The sequence below is a fragment of the Pogona vitticeps genome, chromosome 4 (assembly GCF_051106095.1).
Source record: "Pogona vitticeps strain Pit_001003342236 chromosome 4, PviZW2.1, whole genome shotgun sequence".
NCBI classification, from domain to species: domain Eukaryota; kingdom Metazoa; phylum Chordata; class Lepidosauria; order Squamata; family Agamidae; genus Pogona; species Pogona vitticeps.
The window spans coordinates 122,917,985-122,940,997 of NC_135786.1; the positions used below are offsets into that span (position 1 = coordinate 122,917,985).

At 42.0% G+C, this 23,013-nt stretch overlaps 1 protein-coding gene across 5 annotated transcripts in view; it reads left to right on the forward strand.

Moving 5' to 3' along the window:
• The window catches only part of ATF6 (activating transcription factor 6), a 103,584-nt gene that overhangs the window by 15,569 nt on the left and 65,002 nt on the right, over positions 1–23,013 (forward strand). For all 5 annotated transcript variants that reach the window (XM_020798502.3, XM_020798503.3, XM_078392417.1 and 2 more), the window contains 6 exons: positions 5–134; positions 1,687–1,893; positions 6,447–6,655; positions 8,414–8,599; positions 11,325–11,413; positions 16,168–16,287. In XM_020798502.3, the coding sequence (XP_020654161.3) occupies positions 5–134; positions 1,687–1,893; positions 6,447–6,655; positions 8,414–8,599; positions 11,325–11,413; positions 16,168–16,287 (941 nt within the window). The remainder of the gene's footprint in view (positions 1–4; positions 135–1,686; positions 1,894–6,446; positions 6,656–8,413; positions 8,600–11,324; positions 11,414–16,167; positions 16,288–23,013) is intronic.

A 23,013-nucleotide genomic window follows, 5' to 3' on the forward strand; every position in this document is an offset into this window, starting at 1 on the left:
CTAGGAAGGCACAGAGTTGGGGTCGAGTTCCCAGTCATCTCCTGTTTCCATATATGGCCAGTGCTCTCAAACACCTGACTTACCTTTAGAAGAAAAGGAAAAGAAGCCCCCATCCAAAACAAGGCATTGTTCAGGTATGAAGCTCGTTTTGACCATCTCCAGTACAGAAGCAAGCATCCTGGCTTTTTAACTGATCAGATGATTTGTATTTTAAGTCTATATAAATTTATGTACGTAGGTTCTGAAGAAAGAAGAAGAGTTTTGAAGGAAGAATCATTCTTTGCATGCAGAGGATGACATTTCTCTCTTGTGGGATTGTGCTGCTTCTACGTTGATGCATGCAACTTTTAGAAATAATTCTTTTTCAATGATCAGCTACTTAATTAATCAGTACTTTTAAAAAACTTGTGATTAAAAACATTAATTAGATCAACTAAACATTGCAGACATGCTAGGAATCTACTAGGAATACAGAAGGATTTGTTGTATAGATGGTTGTTGAAATTATTTATCCTACTCCCATTTTCATTTACTTTCTACTGGGTAAAGTCTCTTGTCGTACATGATCCTTGGAAAATAGAAACTAAATAAAAGACTTGCAGGGAGATCTCTGGGGTTCTCCAGTATCAAAACGTGATGTACACATACTTATAAATAAGTGATGGTAGTTTATTCAGTTTGAAAAAATCTACAAAGCTACTTGGCTGGTTTGCATGTTATATTGAACGGTATAGTTGAGTGTTGTTGTATACAGGAGCTGGACAGCGTGCTAGTGAAGTATTGCAAGCTTTTGTGTTCCTCCTTCTCCTCTGGTCCTGTTGTGTGACTGGGAGATGTTTCAGGACCTTCCATTCATAATTTGTCTTTACATAAAGAAGCAGAGTTAATGGTTAGACACGAACCTGAATTAGTTATACAGGTTAGCTTCACAATCCACCATTTGAAGATGGCTTGTTTGAATCTATCAGAAATGTGTTTTAGGTATGAAAAGTATCTGTTTTTCGTGTAAGGACTGTTGGAAAAACAGAAAGCAAATATAAACAAACCTCTCTACTGGCTGCCGGGGAGAAGGACTGGGAAGGGGATTGTGACTGTGCAGTTCCCAAGCTTCAATTTAGGGTTCTTTTCAGATCATGCGTCCAATTCGTCCAACATAACTTACTAAGCACTTTAGAAGCAGAGCTGATATCCTGGTATCCACCAGATGTTAGCATTATTTGTATGAACCAGTCCATTTTTAAGCTTGTCTTTTTTCTGTACATAAAGTAAACCTCCAGATTTTGTGGACCTTGAAAGGCTGATTTTATGCTCTGATTAAGTTGTATTCTGATCAGTGAAACCCTGTTTCCTCTCCTCCTGCCTAGCACAATTAAGAGATAAGGGCAGGCTGGTTTCCCGAAAATATTATTGTCTGCTCTTCCTATAAGTCTGTCCCAGAATAGATCAAGGAGTATGGGATATGTCGTTCTGTGATTGGAAATTTTATAGGAGGGAAAGCCTAAGATATCTGATGGGTACCTAGATAGCAATGGAATTTTTTTAGAAAAAAAAAATCTGTCACTACAGTTGAATTCCCTGGGTGCTCACCATCACATTCATGTATGTCTAGGGCTGGCAGCAGTTAGTGGTTGCTGCCTCTTTTGTAAAAGCACTTCAGCTTCAATTCTGTTTTATTCTGTTCTACAGCAAATGGATCATCAGTGACCCTAAATCGATGTAATCCTCTGGTCTCCAAACCTTTGATTCAGCCTAAACCTCTTTTGCCTGCCTTTCGGGAAACTCAAGCCAGCCTTGGTGTTCAGACCAAAGCCATTGTCATTCCAGCTCTTCCCACACTCCTGACGCTGCCGAAGCAGCAGCCAGTTGTTGCTATCCAGGCCGCAACTCCCAGAAGTAAGTGAACAGTCTGTGGGGGTGGGGGTGGGGTGGGGTGGGGGGGTAGAAGAAGTGTCATGCTGTTCTGGAGGAAGAATCTTACAGGATGCAAACAACTGTCTGCTCTCCCTAGATGGGTTTGGGTTTTTCTTTCTTGGTTGTTAGATTAGAATACTTTAAAAAAACTGTAGCCAGTTTAATGAAAGATATTGACTTGGAAATGTATTGGTTTGTTTTTAAAATAGAAGAAATCTCAGAGTATCTGACAAAGAAGAAACTGTTTATTAGGGTCTATTTATTGGAAAATATTTGGACTGGAAACTTCATTGATCTGGACGGAGACTGTCATTAGGAACTTAGAAGCTTCTAACTGATACTAGAATCCCACTCCATGTTCAGAGACAGAATTTCTCTAATTATGACGCATCTAGTGGGGATGTGCCTCTTCAGCTTTTTCTGCTTGTGTACTTCTGAGAAGCACCTTAATTGGCCACTGCTAGAAAGATAAGGTTGAAGATAGTGGACACTTGGTTTAATTTGGCAGAGGCTGTTACATTTTTAAGGGTAGCTCCTGTGTCATGGAGTACATACATGTTAAAAATTGAATGAGTTCTCAAAACTGGTATATGATACTACTCAGAGGGTGATATTTACAGTTGGAATGGGAATCTCCCTGAACTAATGCAAGCCTTAGGACTAAACAAGTACAATTTCTGGAAATTTCAAAGCCGTATAAAATGACTTTGGAAAAATCCCAGAAAAAAATCAGTTTTTTTCTCCCATTTTCCCAGGTTTTTTCCAAGCCTTTCCATCTCTACTTTGGAAATGGCTAAAAAAATTTTTTTGATCTCCTGGCAGATGTCTAAATGGCCTAGGATGTGAAATGCTCTTCTGTACCTGACATAAAAGATAGGAGCAATGCATTTAGACTTTTTTTTATTTTGACCGCTAAAATTCTTCAAGAATTCCCCAGGCAGAACCTACAGACACACTCACTTTTTACTCACCTAGAGAAGGGCTTAGCTATAAATGGCACATCCCTAATAAGTACCTTTTACACCGTGGAGGGGTGGTGGTGCATCAGTATACCTATCAAGAGACAAAAAGCAATATCACTGATTCTGATTTCTCTATAAATGCTTAATCCAGAGACTACTTGCACTCATCTACACACTACAAAAAAAACAATAATCTCAGAATAAGATGTGAGCCACAGGAGGTTGTGAAACAGGGATGTATTCAAGCTCCCTTATTGTTCATTTTTATATTAATTCTATGGTTCAAGCCTTACAAATCCTGATTTCCACCCACCCAAACTTATAAACAGGACAATCTCTGCTCTACTGTATGCAGATAATACAGTAATTGTATCTGTTACTAAAGTGGGGCTTATTACAAGATGAAGAGCATCTTTCAATAGATTACCAATAAGACCAAAATCTTGGTTTTCACTAGAGATGGGGGTATTCATACATGAATATCCCCCCCACAGGTGGAAATAACAAGGGTCTGGCCCCATGGGGCTGGATTGTCCACTCACCATTTCGCTGCTGATGCAAGCCTTCCTGTAGCGCCATTGCCTGCAATGGGTTAGCCACTCTGTGACCTGGCAGAGAGGCTTGTCATCCCGCCTCCTGCCAGGAATGGTTAATCCACTGCAGACAACGGTACAATGAGCCCCCGCGAGCGCCACTGCGTGCATTCATGCAAGCATTCTGTGAGTGTGCTGCGCGCATGAGTGTCCCCTGCATGCACAGAAATGCACTCCACCCTGCGAGTGTGCTGCATGTATGTACATTAGCACCACCACACATGCGCATGAGCATGCTCCATCCCCTGCAGGCACAAGCTCCCCTGCGAGCATGCCACGCCCCCCACTGGTCTGTGGTTGGGAAAAGGTGGGGGACCACTGGCTTAGAGGAAACTAGAAGTTTAAGTCTGTCTCCAGTTATAACTGGGGGAATGTAATTTAAAAGAGACCAAAAGTGAGAAGAGGGAAGCTACAAGATCTTTACCAAATTTTTCTCCCCTACTGCTGCCTGTCCATTAGCCCTGTTTAATGACTTATAACCCCAGGAAGTAGATCACAGTGGCTGGTGTCAATGGGACATTTTAAAAAAATCAGGGTTGCAGGAGGGGTCACCTCAAGGGGGAGGACTCAAGGGTACACAGTGCTAGCAACTCTGAAAGTGCCTATTTATTTATTTTTACCTAGTGGTTTTTTCTTTACTTGCATTTATGCCAGGGGTGATATATGCAAATGAGTTATGCCAATGAGTGTACCAGCAGTCCTTTTTGTATGAAATGATCCCTGGGTTGTAGTATATAGAAAAAAATTATAAGACTTTTAAATAATTATATTCCATGGCACTGTTGTGGTATTTATCTTAAAAATTTAAAATATAAATTTTCAGTTGCATTTTTTTCCAAGAAACTAGTCTGTATAAAACTGTGCCTCTCTCGGGTCAGCTCTGCGCTCCTCTGAGTTCAGTTCTGCGACCCTCTCAGGTCAGTTTTGTGTCTCTTTCTCAAGGCGGTTGCCTAGTTCGCCTAGTGGTAGCTTCGGCCCTGGGTGTAGTCTTTCAAACAAACAGGCTGTAGAGAGCCCACATTATCCATGTCACTGAAAATGCTCAAAGAACTACTATTGCCATCTTGAGATTCTTCTTTTCAAAAGGGGGCTCCTAGGTCTAAGTCTTCTAAGACAAGTTACTAGCCCAACTACTGTATGGTTCAGGCCTATGTGTATAAATAAGACTTCCACTGCGTTGAGGTAGTATAGTCTAAATTCGTAACCTTTTGTTTACCACAGACCCCCTTTAAATGTCTTTTGTTACCGCACACCACGAAGACTTAATTCAAGATTAAAACCCTAAAGCCAGCAATCCATTCTGAGGCTTGCCCAAAATATATTGTTAAAAGATTCACTGTGATAGTATAAAAAAGTCACTTTACTCGACAATAACGAATACAGTTTTATTAGCAGAAATCAAAGAAGACACATGATCACAAAGTCCATCGAAACACTCACGTACACTGAAAATGACTCCGACTCTTTCTGTGGCTTCTGACTACAGTGGCAAGAAATGTCATGTGCTATCTCTCAGACACTCAGCGTCATTCACTTGCATGTTTTCACAATGTGCAGAAATATCAAACAGTTATTTGTTATCAAATTGTTGTTTTCATTACTGATCTTTTGTTTGTTTTTAATGGAGGTAGTAGGTTAGAAAAGCTAATTTTTATACAAACAAGCAAGGGAAGTTAAGATTTTGTTCTATGTTTCCTTTTCTTTCTTACTTTCTTTCTTTCATTCATTCATTCTATTTTAACTGCAAAAGATCATAAGATTTCTTCATGCCTTTGCGGTCATCCTGTGAGGACTTTGCAGCCTACCAGGGGGTCTGCAGACCACAGGTTAAGAACCTATGGTCTAAATTCTTGAAAACTGTATTTGGTGTGCCACGTTCTATCCCTAATGCCCTGCTCAGATTAGAAGCTGGGATGGTCCCGCTTAAAGCAAGTGTGTGACTTCAAATACTCTTTAAAACTTAACCCAGTTGGCTTAGCACCTCTGGTTTTAATAGATAACCATCCCTTAGGCTGAGCAAGAGCATTGGAGGGAAAATTCTCATCCCGTGGGATATCCCTTCCAGCTTTGTTACATTTCGTGTTTGTGAAAGCCAAAGAGACTATCAGGAAGCAAATCTGGGATACAGCCCTCCAACTCGACAGAGCACAGAGCACAGATCTCATATTACTCAGTGCTGGGAATCATAGTAAGATCTTCATCCCACCAGATTACTTTTTACAACTTAGAATTTGCAAGGCATCAGAGAGCTTTCACCCTGGCCCATTTCAGTGCTTTGACTTCAACCATTCTAGAGGGAAAACACTCATGTATCTCTTACAATCGACACCTTTGCCCTTGACAGTCTGGTATGGTGCAAACCATGGAACATGCCCTGCTGTATTGCACATTTTATAAAGTCATCATTTTAGAAGAGGCTGTGTTAGTCTGTGCTAGCATGTCAGGCAGTAACAAAATAAAACAAAACAAGACAAAAATGTTGTCTGAATAAGTGGATTTGTTCACAAAAGCTCCCATTAAAATACTGTATAGCAGTTAGTCTTTAAGGCGCCACAACATTTTTGTCTTCTTAATTTTTTTAAGTTGTATTTTTCCTGACATTTTATAAATTTGTGCACAGTCTACTTATTTCCCCAATTTTAAAACATCATAGCGGCAGACCTGATAAATGTTATGTCTCTTTTCTTCTCCCCAATGCCTGAAGTGAAAGTTACAGCTAAGGTTGCAAAATTCTATGCAGCAACTTATTTAATAAGAAAACAGACAATTAAGTCACTGCAGTAATTGGATTAAAAACTTACATTTAATTTAAATTTGAATTTCAGTCTGCTTTGTATTGCTTGTAAACGCTGTATGACACTATTGTATTTTAGTTTTGTATATCTAACATGGCTGACCTGTGGTAGTACGTAATAACAATAAAGGTTCAAAGACAAAAATGCTTGCTTCACACTGTGTACTTTTTGTCTTCTATCATCAGGTCAATCAGTGATGTTTCCTCAGTCCGCAGTTGTGCACCTTCAGACACCTGCAATCCTTCCTGCCACCAAGCCAGCCGTTGCTGTTACTGGTGGGGCCACAGGGCAGGCTGTGAACATATTGCCACAAACAGCAAGGAAATGTTTGTTCAGTTCAAACCTACCTACTAAGCCTATTCTTCATGCCACTTCCCCAAATGCTGGCACAGATGTAAGTTCTCTATAATGGATATTTACAATTGTACGTGGAGACCTTGATTTGTTGTCAGTCTCCTTTCACGATTCCAGGAAAATTGTGGGCAAGCATCAGTAGTGACTCTGTAATTCAGGCCATGCAATTTCTAGTTTGAAGTGGGATCTGGCATCCCTGCAATTTTCATTTTTGACTAATCATACCAACAAACTGGCTCTCCTTCATGATGAGGTGAAGATAAACATTGGAAGTTGTTCTTGGAGTTTGTGCGAAATGCAAGAAAAATCAAGTGTGATTTTAAAGAGTATGGATGAGATGGGCATGAACCGGTGGTTTGATGCAGTTTGCTTCCTGGCCAAACAGCTGTTCAGTACCCTGCCCTTTCTGGTGGCTCACACTTCAGTAGTGCCCAGTGGAGGCGGGGCAGGGTGGTGCCACTGAGTAGGGTGGTGCCACTAGATGGGGCAGGGCGCCAAACCATGGATCAGCTGTTCGCCCAGGAAATGAACTGTGTTGAATTGCTGAACCAGGGGTTCATGCCCATCTCTCTCGATAGGCCCTTATAGCCTATTCTCGATGAGTTACAGATGGCTATGGGTGCCTTTTCCTACTACTCTCCCACTGCATTCATCAAAGGAATAACGTGGTGTCATTGCCGTGCTTCTTTAGGCTAGGGATCTCTTTGTATCACAGTTAGTGTAACCTATGTTACTAGGCAGTGGAAATGTCTTCTTCCCAGTTTTTGTAAAACTTCATGGTAGTCCAGTGAGATAATTTTATCTCTTTTGGATACTATGCTGTTCAGTGGAAGAAGGAAGTGATCAGTTGTGAAGAATATGTGGAAGAACTGAATGCCAGGCTACCAAAGACTCAAAGTCAAGCCTTAAAAATACTGTAAATATTAGCAAGATTGCAGGCAAACTTGGACAGTGAAGTAGGACTGCTAAATATAGCTGTGTGTGTCTGTAGGAGGCACCCTGATTTCATATGGACTGTTCTGTCCATAGTGGTTTTTTGAGAATCATACTTAGAGAGATTGAAGTAGGAACTCTGGCTTAAAGCAACATGAAAATTATTTTAAAATTTGGAATTTCTGGTTTTGTTTTGTTTTTTGCAATGTGGCAACTTAGGATGCGGTTACACTATTGAAATAAGTTGAGTAATATGTAGAGGTTTTTGAAGTTTATTTAAACTCGCATGATAGTCATGTGGTTTTTCAGTCTGGATGCGTCCTTTTGGGAAATCTTTTGATTTGTTTTTCAGCTGTGTTGTATATTGGTTGAGGGGGCTACATAGGCTTATAAAATTGTTGCATTTGATGCTTTGTCCTGTGCCCGCCCACCCTTGTGCTGGCTGCCTTTCATAGCCATTCGCTGCTGCCTGTGATCCTGGCATCCGTTATTTGACAAATCCCACAGACAGTTCACTGCGACAGAAGAGTACGTATGCCAAAATGATTCAAAACAAATCGTGCCCACAATTGAGTTAAAATAAACAATCCCCTCAAGGCTGCTTAAAGTACCCCGCTTTTTGAACAAAACATGCTTCCCAGCCAAAAAAGTGTGCTCAGCTATTATATATCATATGAACAGATATTTTAAAATGAATTTAAAGTGTACTAAACCTGACACAGACCCAATTGCACTCTTAGACAGCTTTCCTTTTCTTTATGAAACAGCTACATTAATGCCACTGAAGTTGTCTTGTGTAGCATATGTATGCAAATATAGCAGCCTTCCTGGCTTTAATAGTTCTCTCTGTCCTTTCTTACCCCAGGTGAATGTTCTAAAACGACAGCAGCGTATGATAAAAAACCGGGAATCAGCCTGTCAGTCACGGAGGAAGAAAAAGGAATATATGTTGAGTTTGGAGGCCAGGTTGAAAGCAGCCTTGCTGGAGAATGATCGCCTTAAGAAAGAGAATGGCTCACTGAAGAGGCAGTTGGATGAACTGGCAGAAGAGGTGGGCATTCACAATACATACTGGAGTGCTCTGCTGTCTACGATACCATACACTGGACAGGAAACCTGGCTTAATGATCTCTCTGGATTGAGAAATTTACCAGCTATTATAACTTCTATTTTGCATGGATTAAGATCTGGTTACCATCATCTATCTTTTTGCTTACTGTGGCCAGACACTGCTTAAGAGCCAAAGCTGTGAGACAGGGAGGACAACTTGTGGCTCTCCTGATGTTCTTGGACTGCTAGCTCCATCAGAACCTGATAAGGATACCTGACTTCCCCATGAGTCCTGTAGAGATTTATAGACCCCCAGGCAAAGAACAGAAGTCTGATTTGTCATAGCTGACATTATTCCAGTAAAGAGTTAATCCCAGAATGAAACCAGACAATTGGTGGCAAGCTTTTCCCAAATCATCTGGGTATCTCATTATAAATATTTTCATTTTTGCAATAATTCAATTCTTTTTTTTAAAAAAAACCCTCCGGTTTATGAATGTGGGATATTGTGCTTCTTTCTATACCCACGATTCAAAAAGCCAGGAAATGGCCTGATATTGCTGCAAAATATCATGTCTGTGCTGTCAGCAGGAAAAAGGATGCCAAGCTTTACATAGCAAAGGGGAGCCTGAATGTTGACAACACCAGTGGCAGTAGTTAAACTATTCTATAGGCTATCCTCTTCTGCTAACTACCATTCATACTTGTTGAAAAACAGCCCTGACAATTGCTTTATGTTTGGGTGAGAAGCAGTTAACTGATGAAAAAAGGAGTCAACTTATGGGATTTTCCCTTGCGGTGTGTCACTTTGTGAATGGTAGTGGTGCTGGAGGACTCCTGTTCAGCACCTTGACCATGAGCCTGTGGAGGGTCTCAGGGTTCCAGGATTCCCCATACTGTCTCACATACACATGAAAAACCTGAAAAGAGGATGTTCAGAATTTTGTGGTCCGGTAACACCAATGTGCTGATGACGCCCCAATGCCTTTCTTTTAAAGATCTTTCAGGAGGCCTTTTTCTCAGTCTCTCAAGCCCCACTGTGTGGTCACTCAGCCCACCCAGCCCCTGCCAATTTCACCATAGAGCCTACAGTACTCTCTTTGTTGTTGTTGTTGTTGTTTAGTCGTGTCCGACTCTTCGTGACCCCATGGACTAGAGCACACCAGGCCCTCCTGTCTTCCACTGCCTCCTGGAGTTGGGTCAAATTCATGTTTGTAGTACTCTCTTGGCCTGCAAGGAGAACAAACCTATCAATTCTAAAGGAAATCAACCCTGAGTGCTCACTGGAAGGACAGATCCTGAAGCTGAGGCTCCAGTACTTTGGCCATCTAACGAGAAGAAAAGACTCCCCGGAAAAGACCCTGATGTTGGGAAAGTGTGAGGGCAAGAGGAGAAGGGGACGACCGAGGATGAGATGGCTGGACAGTGTCTGCAAAGTAACCAACATGAATTTGACACAACTCCAGGAGGCAGTAGAAGACAGGAGGGCCTGGCGTGCTCTGGTCCACGGGGTCACGAAGAGTCGGACACGACTAAACGACTAAATGACGACGACGAGTACTCTGTTAGACAGTTGAAATTCCACTAATAAAAGCAACAGTCATTATGTGCTTTCTGCTTCATCAATTTAAAAATTCAGTATGAAAAATGGCAGTATTCTTGCTTGAACACCAAGTCAGTTGAGTCAGATATTTTGTCTCCAGCTCCAGTAATCCCCACTCCGCATAGCCAGTGGTAGAGAATTACATGTATTATAACTCCAATACACATGTAGAGCCAAAAGCCTCCCACTCATGAACTAACAGATAAAACATTTAATCTTTCTTACAAAAACTGGCATAAAATTGAATGAACTACTTCTACCTTGTTATCTTTGAACCAAAACAAGTGAGGTGCTATCTTCACAGAGCGTGTTTCCAATTGTACTTTCCCTTTTAATGCACCTCTCTGAGACACATTTTAAATTAACCTTTTATTTTTAGGGCACCCCTCTGCATCTCATAAATTCAAGTGTTTGAATTATTAACTAGTCAGCATAGCCAAGTGGTGGGATGACAGGAATTGCACTACAACCATCGCAGACCACCTGCATCTACTGAGGAGCAAGGAGAGGGAAGTGGCTGGGTGTCAGTGACATCTTGCTTCTCATTTCTTCAACAAGAGAATTGCACAGCAACTTATTAAACCTGTTTGGATTACTGTATCACACTCTGTGTGGGGCTACCTTTGAAGATGGTTTGGAAACTTCTGCCGGTGCAAAACTCTGCAGCCAGACTGCTGACTGGGGCCAGCTACAGGGAGCATATAATACTCCTGCTCAGTCCCATTGCCAGTATAAACACAGCTGATGGGGACAAGGGAGAGGGCCTTCTCTGGCAGCTCCCAGGCTATGGCCCGTTCTCCATCGGGAGATCAAGATGGCCCCTTCCCTGTTATCCTTCTGAAAAAAGCTAAAGACCCATCTCTTCAGGCTTTTTAACAATTACAACTGCATACCTGAACCCCATTTTAGTAGATAACTTTAATCTTTTTTATGTTATCATGTTTTAATCTTAATTGTATTTTAAATCATATATTGTTTAATTTATCTTTTAATATTTAACTTATTGTGTTTTTAAATTGTAATTTTCCTGCTGTTGCTACTACTGCTTACTATTAGTGATAGTAACAGTATCCTGGATGTTGAAAAATTCTTAACTTTCTCTGATGTTCCTTTTCTTCTCTAGAACCAGAATCTCAAGAGCTCCCCTCCAAAGAGAACATTTTATGTGATGGTGCTGTTAGCCTTCATCGTGCTGAATTATGACAGACTAAGGTGAGGGTGAAGCTCCTTTTTGTCCCCTCAGGTAGGAATTTATGTACAAGGAGTTTCATAAGAGACATGCATCCTCTTTATTTTTGTTCTCTTGCCTCAATGACTTGCTGGAGTCTCCGGGTAAAGTCTACTACTTCGCATTTAGGTAAAGGTAAAAGTTCCCCTTGACATTTGGTCCGTTCGTTCGTTCGTTTAGTCGTGCCCGACTCTTCGTGACCCCATGGACCAGAGCACGCCAGGCCCTCCTATCTTCCACTGCCTCCCGGAGTTGTGTCAAATTCATGTTGGTTGCTTCGATGACACTGTCCAACCATCTCATCCTTGATCGTCCGCTTCTCTTGCCTTCACACTTTCCCAACATCAAAGTCTTTTCCAAGGAGTCTTCTCTTCTCATGAGATGGCCAAAGTACTGGAGCCTCAGCTTCAGGATCTGTCCTTCCAGTGAGCAATGAGTTGATTTCCTTTAGAATTGATAGGTTTGTTCTCCTTGCAGTCCAGGGGACTCTCAAGCGCCTCCTCCAGCACCACAATTCAAAGGCATCAATTCTTCGGCGGTCAGCTTTCTTTATGGTCCAGCTCTCACTCCCATACATCACTACAGGAAAAACCATAGCTTTGACTATTCAGACTTTTGTTGGCAAGGTGATGTCTCTGCTTTTTAAGATGCTGTCAAGGTTTGTCATTGCTTTCCTCCCAAGAAGCAGGCGTCTTTTAATTTCGTGGCTGCTGTCTCCATCTGCAGTGATCATGGAGCCCAAGAAAGTAAAGTCTGTCACTGCCTCCATATCTTCCCCGTCTATTTCCCAGGAGGTGATGGGACCAGTGGCCATGATCTTAGTTTTTTTGATGTTGAGTTTCAGACCATTGTTTGCACTCTCCTCTTTCACTCTCATTACAAGTTTCTTTAGTTCCTCCTCACTTTCTGCCATCAGAGTGGTATCATCTGCATATCGGAGGTTGTTGATATTTCTTCCGGCAATCTTAATTCCAATTTGGGATTCCTCCAGTCCAGCCTTTCGCATGATGTATATTCTGCATATAAATTAAATAAGCTGTGGGACAATATACAGCCTTGTCGTACTCCTTTCCCAATTTTGAACCAATCAGTTGTTCCATATCCAGTTCTAACTGTTGCTTCCTGTCCCACATATAGGTTTCTCAGGAGATGGATAAGGTGGTCAGGCACGCCCATTTCTTTTAGGACTTGCCATAGTTTGCTGTGGTCCACATTTGGTCCAACTCCAGGGCGCGGTGCTCATCCCCATCTCCAAGCTGTAGAGCCAGCGTTTGTCCATAGATAGTTTCCGTGGTCACTCAGCTAGCGCGACTAGACATGGAATGCTGTTACCTTCCCACTAAGGTGGTACCTATTTATTTATTCACATTTTTGCATGCTTTCGAACTGCTAGGTTGGCAGGAGCTGGGACAAGCAACAGGAGCTCACTCTGTCACGTGGATTCAATCTTATGACTGCTGGTCTTCTGACCTTGCAGCACAGAGGCCACCATGTCCCTTTGCATCTACAGATAGCTAAACTTCTCTTCCAGAATGCAACCACAGGAAAGTGTTTTGATGGGACATCCACAACACCCAGCCAGGATTTTTTAAAAATTTCATTTTATCCAAGCCACTAATATAGCAAATGATAAGAGATGAGAATGGCAACCCAACATTTAAAGAACCCCAAGTTGCCCACTTCTGCCCAGATACTTTCAGAAGACTTTTCTGCAGCGTATAGTAATTACACTGTAGGTGCACCTGTAATCTGATGTTCTCCAGATCTTTTGAGGGGTGAAACGCATACAATAACTGACCTTTGACGGTGCTGACGAGATTTTAAGAATAAAAATAAAATTTTATTTTAAAAATAAAAATTTCTAAGAATAAAAATAAAATAATTGGAGGCAGACTAGCCTGCCTGTCCCTGCTTTAGACTGTGACAGTATCAGGAAGAGGCTTTTTCAAGGGTAATTGTTGAATATCTTATGCAAGATGAAACAATGACCTTGAGCCATGCTGCAGAGTGAGCATATTAAAATAGGGTAGATACCATTTTTCCACGAAGGATTTAGCAGTTCTGTATTCCTACCTCTGATTGTTGGTTGTAGCAACATTCTCTTTTCTGCCCTTGGTTTTCCTGTTGCTGTCCGTTCATGGGTAGCAAGAGAAAATTGTAAGAGTAAAAAACAGAATCTGAGATGCAAATTGTAGGTTTAGAATTATAAAACAAAATGGAATATCTTTTTTAAAAAATAAACCATGTATAGCTTTCAAAATTTAACTGAAATGTATTTCTAATCATTGTAGAGTGAATAAAAAAAGAAGGAAGACAGAATTGATTAGATTAAGGTGGTCAAAATGCATTTGTATATGTTACGTTAGACTGTAGCTCGCACCAGCCCAAGCCAGCACAGCCAATTATGAGGAAGTTTGGGAGAAGCAATCCAGCAACATTTGAAAGGCGGCGCTTTGCCTTCCAAGTAGTCTTTGGTTTGCTTTGTCTAGCTTTCAGATGTTAACAGGGTTAAGATTTTCCAAAATAGACAAGGTTTTCCATATTTCTTTGTTCACTCTTTTAAGAAATGGAGACAGATACTCTCTAAGCAAAGGAACTGGTTTGAATTTTCCAGATTCTAACTAACCCTTAATTGCAGCCCACCCACCTGTGAATAAGAACTGTTCTGATCTAGCGAGAAGGGCAGCTACCCCATTTTTCAGTTTGTATGTGAAGCTGACAAGATGACTTGAGTTCTAGGGGGAGGTTAGGCATCAGTTTTGCTTTACCAACTAGTGAAAAATTCTGAAGGTGTTGAACATACGAAGACTGCGGTACTGTACATATTTACTTGTGAATAAAGCTTATTGAATGTTGGGTAAATTTACTTGTCTGTAAATATGGACAGTCCTGCCAATCTAGCAGTTTGAAAGCATGCAAAATGCAAAATGCGAGTAGATAAATAGGTACCACCTCGGTGGGAAGGTAACAGCGTTCTGTGTCTAAGTCGCACTGGCCATGTGACCACGGAAGATTGTCTTCGGACAAAAAGCTGTCTCTATGGCTTGGAAACGGGGATGAGCACCGCCCCCTAGAGTCGAACACGACTGGACAAAAAAATTGTCAAGGGGAACCTTTACCTTTACCTTTTAAACATGGACAGGATGCTGCTGCTAGTAAATCTGTATCCAGTGGCAAAGATTTTGATTTGTATGTCAGGCATACCAGGGCTGAAAAATAAAGGGAGCTCTCTGTCTCTATTACTGTTACTACGTTTTGTTTCTAACACTGAGTGAAATATTGGGACACTTACTCAGGTGGGAAGAGAGGATCTTTGCATGGGCTTGTTGCTATCCACCCAGCTGCTTATCGCTGTTGAATGTGCATTCTGCTGTTTCCAGAGTGGTCCAGCAGATGGTGCCTTAGCCACATTAATAAGCCATGGGCTGGAGCTAATGTAGAAGAACTGGCAGAAAGGAATGAGAGAGCGCGAGAGCTCTGCTCCTGTAACTTGCCAGCCTTGTCCGTTTTTCATTTATCCTGTTGGAAACTCCCCAACTCTAATTCAAGGATTATTCTGTCCTCAGAAAACTTTTATAACCAAGCATGTGTTTGTATGATATCACTCTTGGCCACAGCTGAACAGTTACTGTACAAGATTCTCTCTCTCGTTTTTTTAAATCCTGATATTTTAATTGTGCGGGGCTTGGTTTTTAACTAGATTTGCAAATCAAATCCAGTTAAGATTGCTGGCTTAAAAGGCCTTCCTATTTATCAGTCTGACACACAGCTCAGGGGAGCAAGAGCAGAGCTGAGCATCAGGTGGTCATGTGCACTTTGTGGCTGAGCTTTTGTAGAGGTGAGGGAAGCATCTTCCATTCTCTGTTTTCCCCTCTGACGTTGTCTCAAAAGTGGCCGAGTCTCTCATCTGCCTTATTTGGCTTGTGCCAAACCTGTCAGTGTGGGCAGAGAGGAGTTCATTGTTATTCTTCTCTTCAGGGATGTCATTTACACAGTGTACTCTTACACACTCCCTGTGTCCCACCCATGTTGTCTCATATAAACTCTAGAAGATCTGTTGGATTGAGACACGATTATTGAGTCTGTGAGATTCATGGATCACAGAGCACAAGTCTGTGGCATTTTTCTGGAGAAGAGTGATGGATTTGATGCTGTTGCTCTTTTATTGAGGCTACAACACCTCTGGGCCAGACCACTCAGCAATTATCTCCATAAATTCCTCTGTCTTGTGCAGATTGGGTCTCAGTTAATTATTTCCCTAGTCAAAGAATTCCAGCATTCTCTAACACTGAGAACAAGAAGCTTTTCTCCTGCATTTCCAGTGTTGTTCATATACGCTGGCTCTGATCCTTATAATAGCAAACATGTAATAAGGCCAGGATTGTCATCCTCATATTGTAGGTTTTGGTGGGTGAATGCAAAGACAAAGAGCATAGCATGTTTAATTTGAGGTAAGACTGTATTTTCCTAGTATTGTGCTAAACCAGCACACTGTAAAGCTTCAAAAATCAGCTGTGTGCTGATTAGGAACTCCCAGATCTGGCCAAAGAACAAATTGCAACAACGTTCTACACTAAGGTTCAGCTGTTACTTGGATAAGTAACTTTATCTGGGGAAATCGGCAGTTGTCAGCCTCAGCTGCTCCTGATGTGATACCTATCTTGAAAATTACCACAGGAAGCTGTACTAGGATTAATTTACTTTGTGTTTTTTGTTTTTGTTTTTGTTTTGCTTTCAGTGTGCTCGAATGGGGTCCCAGCTCTTCTGAAGTTCATACCAGGCCTGCTCCTCACAGTAGGCATCTTCTTGGATTTTCTGCAAACGTACCTCAGGAAACAGAAGGCAAGAATAGTGATGGGTGAGCATAAAATCATCTATTTTTTGGATTCTAATTTCCAGCATGTTGCATATATACAGAGGTAATTTACAGTTGTGTTCAAAATTATTCAACCCCCAATGCTGTAAAGGGGTTTAGGGACTATAGTGTACATTTGGAATTGTATTCAGAATGAAATCCTACAAGGATGTTTTAAAGAACCAAATGCAACTAAAATAACATCAATTGTTTATGTAATACAGTAGTAAATGTTTCTTTTGTGGTTTCTTCATTGCCACAATTATTCAACCCCTTAAAGACTACCACTCTGAAGAAGAGAGGTTCATTCAGGTGTTTTCGATCAGGTATTGAAAACACCTGTGGATGTCACCGAGCACCAATCAAGCATAATAAGCACCAATTAGGCAGCTTTAAAATGACTGTGATACTCAGCTCCTTCTAGACATTTACTGGTGTGGTTACAAACATGGTGAAGTCAAGAGCATGGTCCAGGAAGACAAGAGAAGAGGTGATTTGTCTTCACAGGAAGGGCAATGGCTATAAGAAGATTGCAAAGAAGTTAAACATACCAAGAGACACCATAGGAAGCATTATTCACAAATTCAAGGCAAGGAAGGTCGTGGAAGAAAGAAGATGCTGACTTCGACTGCTGTGCGCTACCTAAAGCGTAGAGTGGTGAAAAGTCCCCGTGTGACTGCTGAGGAACTGAAAAAAGATTTGTCAGATGTGGGTATAGAAGTTTCAGCTCAGACAATAAGGCGCACACTGCGTAATGAAGGTCTCCATGCCAGAACCCCCAGGCGCACCCCCTTGCTGTCTCCCAAGAATAAGAAGAGTCAACTGCAGTATGCCAAAAGTCATGTGGGCAAACCACAAAAGTTGTGGGATAGTGTTCTGTGGACTGATGAAACAAAATTAGAACTGTTTGGGCCCATGGATCAATGCTATGTTTGGAGGAGGAAGAACAAGGCATATGACGAAAAGAACACTTTGCCTACTGTGAAGCATGGCGGAGGGTCAATAATGCTTTGGGGCTGTTTTGCTTCTGCAGGTACAGGGAAGCTTCAGCGTGTACAAGGTACCATGAATTCTCTTCAGTACCAGGAGATATTGGATGAAAATGTGATGCAGTCCATCACACACCTGAGGCTTGGGAGACGTTGGACCTTTCAACAGGACAATGATCCCAAGCATACCTCCAAGTCCACTAGAGCATGGTTGCAGAGGAAAGGCTGGAACATTTTGGAGTGGCCATCGCAGTCACCAGACTTAAATCCGATTGAGAACCTCTGGTGGGACTTAAAGAAAGCAGTTGCAGTGCGCAAGCCTAAGAATTTGACTGAACTGGAGGCTTTTGCCCATGAAGAATGGGCGAAGATACCCGTAGATCGCTGCAAGACACTTGTGTCAAGCTATGCTTCACGTTTAAAAGCTGTTATAACTGTAAAAGGATGTTGTACTAAGTACTAAGATTGAATGTCACTTGGGGGTTGAATAAAAACTAATAATGATGTGAGCACAGAAAAGACATTTGTGGTTATTTCATTATAAACTTAAGGTTATATTTCTCTGACCTACAAGTGCCTCTTTCATGTAAATGTAAGCAAGATGACTGAATGATCAAAATCAATGTCAAAATGGCCAAAACATTCAATTTCAGTGGGGGTTGAATAATTTTGAACACAACTGTATATGTTTAGAGTGTTTTTTAATTCATGTTCAGCAGTGTTCCATAACAGGTACTCACTTTAGGCAAAATAACATTGGATCCAACAAGAGTCCCAACCTTCTCTAGAGTCTGAAGAAAATGAGGAGTGATGTATTGAGTCCCTTAGAGCAGTGGTCCTCAACCTTGGGCCTCCAGATGTTCTTGAACTACAACTCCCAGAAGCCTTCACCACTACCTCTGCTGGCCAGGATTTCTGGGAGTTGAAGTCCAAGAACATCTGGAGGCCCAAGGTTGAGGACCACTGCCTTAGAGGCTTAAAGAGCAGCGGGCAACCAAGTTTCCCAAGCTCTGCAGAAGCTAGCATAATACGGACAAAGATCAGCTCTCTTGGCAGCCTAGAACCAGGGGGGAGGTCAGAACAAAGTGTTTGCTGTCCTCCTGGTTTTCAGAGGCCCAGGGCTAACTGTGTTCTCCTGATGGTGGTGTGAGCTCTTTCTCCTTGCAGGTAGATAGAGTGAGAAGCACTGGGGCTTATAATTGTAGAGAAGGGCACAGGTAGTGTGACAAGAGCCTCCTTCTAGGATGGGCTAAGTCTTTGAAAAACACAGTTTTTCCTATGTACAGCTGATCTTGACATGGTTATACATCCCTTGGTCACATCCATATTAGAAATGCAGTAGGGAATAATCTCTCAAGAGGAGAAGGGGACGACCGAGGACGAGATGGTTGGACAGTGTCATTGAAGCAACCAACATGAATTTGACCCAACTCCGGTAGGCAGTGGAAGACAGGAGGGCCTGGCGTGCTCTGGTCCATGGGGTCATGAAGAGTCGGACACGACTGAACGACTAAATAACAACAAGGGAATAATTGCTTGTTTGTTAGAATAATGTAACATTGGTGGTATAACATGCCACTTGTCTTCTTCCCAGTTAGTTTCCTGGCCCAGTTCAGGGTCTAAGCCTCTGGAATGTGGTCTATACCATACCAGGGTTGAGGTGAAAAGTGCAGAAATGGGAAGCCATTTTTCGAATGTGGGTATTGGTGGTCTGTACCCTTGGGATAGAAACAGATGCAATAGATTAGTATAGGGCAAGGAGTATTGTGGGAGTTGGGACTGAAGTATTTATGGAGCAAGGTAGACGTAGCAAAACATAGAAAGGAGTTTGAGAAGCAGTTTCTTAGGGGGACAGAAAGAAGATTGCAATGTACATCAGAGGGAGAGGGACAGCCTGGAGGCAACACATTAAAAAGTAACACTGTTTCTTGCTTTCCTGAGTAGTTGATGTTCCTTTTTAGCAGTAGTGGAATGCCTTCTGCTTTTTCAACACAATTACTGCTATCATTATGTTAACTGCTCATGTTTACCTTTAATTATAAAAGGGGACAGGCATGTGCTGTTCTAATTTGAATCTGAAAATTCAAGTCCTGTGCTGCTCAGACAGGATAAAATCCCCCCCACCCCCCTCTCTGCAACAGCTGCCGAGTCTGATAAGTATGGGAGGCCTCTCTCCACACTTTCTGGAGGGCGAAGGTGCCCTGGCACTTGGTTAATGCCCCAGACAGCTATGTTGGGTTGCCTTTTACATTTCTTGATTCTACTAAAGGTAGAACTGGACATCCTCCCTCCACCTTACACAATTAAGGATCACTGAATTCTGATTTTGAAATGTAAGTAACCATCATCATATGCTTGTTAAGGTGAAGGTCAAGTAAGGAAACTAGCTAGTTTTGGAAGCTAATTTTTAGAAATGGGCACTATCAGCCGATTCCGTGGTTTGTGTCAGTTCAGCCAGTGGTTGAACAGGTATTCTGAGATTCAGCGCCCCACTCCTTCAGAGGCAGCACCTACAAGGAAGTTTATTTTCAGTGCCCATGGAGAAGCCATTGGCTGAAACGGCCTGAACCACTGAACCAAAGGTTCCTGCCCATCTCTACTAATTTTCCAAGTTCTGGGAAGGAGGTTGGAACTGCAGCAGTTGAGAGAGCACAGGATGTTCTCAAAGGAGTTAAAACATGGGCACCCCTGGTCATCCTCAATCAGCTGAAAATCCTTGAACTCCTTGGAATGCTGTGCCAGGTTTCTACAGTGATTGTTGGATAGCTCATCATGAGAGATCTTTCAGGACAGATTGAAAAGCTGATATATGGAAGATGAGAGAATTTATTTTAGGGTTCAGTGTGCCAGTATTTGTACAGGTGGCACATAGCTGCAGCTGCTTGCTGAGCTCTTTCTGCAAATACTCCAGGAACAGGAAAAGTACATGAGCAGAGAGCTGTGTGACCCAGGACAGTCCTCTGTGAACATGTACTAAGAACGCATGCTGTAGTGATTTCCATCTTTCTTGACAATTTTTGTCTATACAGTGGGGTCTTGACTTGAGAACTTAATCCGTATTGGAAGGCGGTTCTCAAGTCAAAAAGTTCTCAGGTCAAATCTGCATTTCCCATAGGAATGCATTGAGAACCATTTGATCTGTATCTGCTCTTTTCCGTCCATAGAAATTAATGGGAAGCTGCTATTCCGCCTTCGACCACTAGAGGGGGATATTTTGTTTCTTTTTTTCTTAGGTCAAGAAAGGTTCAGGGAAGGCAGGGAAAATACAGTCCAGGCAGTCCAGTACCAGGCAGTCTGAAGACTGTCTCCCAATCCACTCTCTAAACACTGGGAAGAGTGAGGAAGCAGACAGGCACCCTTTTCACTGGCCAACAGTTAACTGAAAGTTCAAATTTTGCACTTTCCCTGCCTCCCACGTGGTTTTTTTTCAGTTCTTAACTCAAATCTAAGTATGTAATGAGAGTGGTTCTTAAGTCAAAATGTTCTTAACTCGAGCCGTTCTTAAGTCAAGACCCCACTGTAAATGTCTATAAATTAGAAATACAGATTATGTAAATAATCCTCTCTGTGCATCCTTAAATGTACACTTGTCATTTCTGATACAAATCTGACTTTTACTAGACTAAAGATTTGTTTTCTTCACCTCATAGAAAGCTAGATTGTAGAGTATGCCTAGTGTTTTGGTCTAGGTATTTCTCATAACTTTTGCGCAGCTTCTCTTTCCATCTCTTTCTGCATCTGTGTTCACCACCTCTCTGTTTCTCTAGTCTGACATTCCTCACTCATTGTCTCTTCTTTGACGTTGCATTCCAGTGGTGGTCGGTATTCTTAAATGACTTCTCATCCATTTTTATTTGACCAGGCCAAGTTTACTCTCTCCCAGTGTGGGAGATCTATCCTTGTGGCTTCTTCCCAGACAGCTCCAGGATATTTTGGAGATAGAAGCCACAGGAGTGGGGCCAAATACATGACCCTCAAGTGCCCTCTGTTGCTGGCTGAGTACGAAACTGGCCTAACAGAAAAATTGTGATGGAATTGAAGACTGGAATGGGTATTTCCTTTCTGTCCTGAACCACCACAGGAGGAACTGACCATGATCTAAACAAATTCAGTTGAAAACAGAACTGGAAAAAAATTCATTCACAACTGGCCTGTAGGCAGAAAGTGTTCTTTTCCTCATTCTTCCATTCCTGTCAGCCCAGGGGGTACTTTGTTCCTTCAGAGGGCACGCAGTCCCCATATAGGCCTTTCTTGTGGTGTTTTAACTCCTGCTTGTTTTCATAAAGCCCAGCATCCTGGCTTCTACACATTCCAACTCATTTCCATAAAACCATGACCGTTCAGTATCCTGACAATGTGATGGTCTGTCTTGGACAGCAAGGTCCTCCCAGTCCATTTGTGCTTCCTACTCAGGGCATATATTTTGTTCAGATAAGCCAGTCCCCAAAAGGACATTTTGTTTGCATTGGGGTGGGGAATGTGCAATCCAGGCATGTAAGTAGGTTTGTATTTCTGTGCTTTTTCTTAAGCTTCTTTAGTTGCAGTTTATATTTGGTTTTAGAAAACAAAATTTACGGAACAATTTGCTGCTGACAACATTGCATACAATATGAAAAGGCTATCTAGTCAAATGATTAAGCCCATTATAAAATTACTATAGCATTTCTTCCCCATGGCAACTTAAGTTACTGTGTCTGGTCATTTGAATATTTAAGGGAAGCATCTTGTCCTTGGCTGTGCATTTGGTCCTGCTGCTCCGAGCGAGTCTGTTGCTGCCATCTGGTTCATGGATTGCTTGGAAAGCACCCCCTCAACCCACCCTTTTCTGTATTCCTGTTAATGTTCTTGTTGGCCTGTTACAGGGGCTTACTTTTTGGTGGTGTATAAATCTGTGCTTAATCATCTCCAGATTGAAACTTTGGCTTTTCCAACTAATGAGTTATTTCATCCTATTGGAGCCCTTCCTCTTCAATAAGCTATTTTTTTAAAAAAAAAACTGTTGGGTACAGATGTGTTGAAAGCACGAATAGCTGAGAATGTTTTGGAAATCAGGCGACAGGATAAGATTGTTCATAATATTTTTACAACAAAGGTTCTCTGTTGTAGACTGTGGGCAGATGTAAGCTCCAGAGAGGCTGACAACATTGTGCTTGTACTCCATGGTTAGATTCTTTTGGTGCAGTTGGAAAGGTGAGGTTGGGATGATGTAGAATTTCCATTGTGCTTTGTCCAAATAGAAGTGCAGTTAAAAGCATAAGAACTGCCTTTTTCTGAGCTACTGACTATGTCTGCTTATTTTTGGCTCACTATTAATGTATATATCTCTGTAAAGAAGAAGAGCAGGTTTTTGTTTGCATCCTAAATACTATTCCATAGGCCATAGGGGAGAGGCAAAGATAAAATAGGAAACAGCCTCAAATTGTTTGACTTGACATCAGGAAAAAGCAGTGTCCTTCAGAATGGAATGGTGCCTGCCTGAGTGCCCACCCTCTAATTTTCAGCCCTTCTGGGCGGAGCTCCACATCTCTTGGGTGGACTTTGCCCAGGCTTGTGCATGCGACTCCGCCCCCGTCCCCCCCCCTCGGAGGGTTCCGCTGTGACTGGAGCCAAAGGGGGGCTGAACGCGATCGCTGAGTGGAGGAGGAAGAAAGCCACATGGAGGGAGGCAGAGTTGCACGCGTGCAGTTTAGAGGAAACCTTGATGTTCACTGTATAACCCCAGTCACCAAAAAACAACAAC